Below are 1,494 nucleotides of genomic sequence, written 5' to 3' on the forward strand. Positions count from 1 at the left end.
ATGAGCATTTGCTTCTCGCCGGTTGGAGATGCGATGAGGTCGCGCGCCAGGAAATTCCCTGCCTTGGTCAACTGTACGGTCATTGACTGGTTCCAACCCTGGCCTAAGGACGCGCTTCGCTCCGTCGGAGAGAAATTCCTCGCAGAGGTAAGCAGAGTTTGTCGCCCGCCACGAAATGCAGAGGAAAGCGCGTAGAACTCCTGAGAAATAATCACAAAATTGCACGTCAGAATTACGAGTAGAAAATTTAGATTATCTTATCAAAATGTATGAGGAGAAAATGAATCCACGGATTTGCAGCGTGAATTCTGACATTCGCCTGTTCTTATCCCGGGAAGATAGGCTACTGTATTTTCACGCCGACTCTGCTCAGGTAGAGCAGCTTGGCCCGGCTGATGGCGAACTACGTGCCGGCGTTGTCGAGTTCCTACCATTCTCCTTCGAAGCCGTTGGTCATCAGAGTGAGAAGTTCATAGAAGTGGAGCGACGGTTTGCATACACCACCCCTAAGTCGTTCTTGGAATTGATCAAACTATATACGTCTATGCTTGGCAAGAAGCTGCAAGCATTGGAGGATAAGCAGTACAGACTTTCTAATGGGCTTGATAAGCTCAAGGAGACAGCGGAGCAAGTTGCAGGTAAGTGCGGGAAAAATGGCGGGACCGGGAATTGAACCGGGGTTCTTGGATAGGTTTGGAAGAAGTACTGAAGGAGAAGGCTGTGGTGGTTGAACAGAAGGCCAAGGAAGCCGACGCCTTTGCAGAAGAGGTTGGCCGTGAGAAAACTAAAGTCAATGCCGAGGCAGAAAAGGCCAATACGGAATCTATCGCGTGCGAAGAGATCGCGAAAAATGTGAAGATTCAGCAGAAAAGTTGCGAGGAGGATTTGGCCAAAGCTATCCCTTTGGTGGAAAAGGCAGAGGTAATTTAGGAAAATGCAATAACGCGTAAGAATTCAAGATTTCAATGAGTACTGGTTTTAGGCGGCTCTTGACGTGTTGAATAAGAAGGATTTCCAAGAGCTCAAGTCGTTTGCTAAGCCACCAGCAGGCGTGGACAAAGTTTGTGAAGCTTGCATGCATCTTATGGCCGGCATAGACCCTAGCATTGATGTGGACAAGAAGGGGAAGGTTAAGGATCCTTCTTGGAAGGGCGCGACCAAAATGATGGGAAATCCGGAAAAGTTTTTGGAAAGTTTGAAAGCGTTCAAGGGCGAAATTGATGATAGCAACGTGCCGAAGCAGAATATTGAGTACGCCAGGCCGCTCACACAGGCTGAGGATTTCACGGTGGAGAGCATGAAGAAAAAATCTGCGGCAGCTGCTGGCTTGTGCGAATGGGTTCTCAATATCATCATGTAAGTAGCGACAGGGGGGTTTGTTTTCGTGATGGAAAATTTCGAGTTTAGCGGGAAATTTTTCCCGTAAAATGTTGCAAGAGTTGATTTTATGAGAGGACTGTTCTGTGCAGGTACTATGATGTGGTAATAACAGTG

At 47.6% G+C, this 1,494-nt stretch overlaps 1 protein-coding gene across 1 annotated transcript; it reads left to right on the top strand.

Moving 5' to 3' along the window:
- Positions 1-50: 50 nt before the first annotated feature.
- Positions 51-1,360, top strand: Pmar_PMAR012307 (axonemal dynein beta heavy chain 9, putative; the record flags this gene model as incomplete). The annotated part of the gene is made up of 4 exons (XM_002783864.1): positions 51-147; positions 383-638; positions 692-921; positions 983-1,360. Coding segments are annotated over 4 exons (961 nt in total), but the record flags the coding sequence as incomplete, so codon positions are not given.
- Positions 1,361-1,494: the final 134 nt, after the last annotated feature.

This window comes from Perkinsus marinus (assembly GCF_000006405.1).
Source record: "Perkinsus marinus ATCC 50983 genomic scaffold scf_1104296935766, whole genome shotgun sequence".
In the NCBI taxonomy this organism is placed as follows: domain Eukaryota; phylum Perkinsozoa; order Perkinsida; family Perkinsidae; genus Perkinsus; species Perkinsus marinus.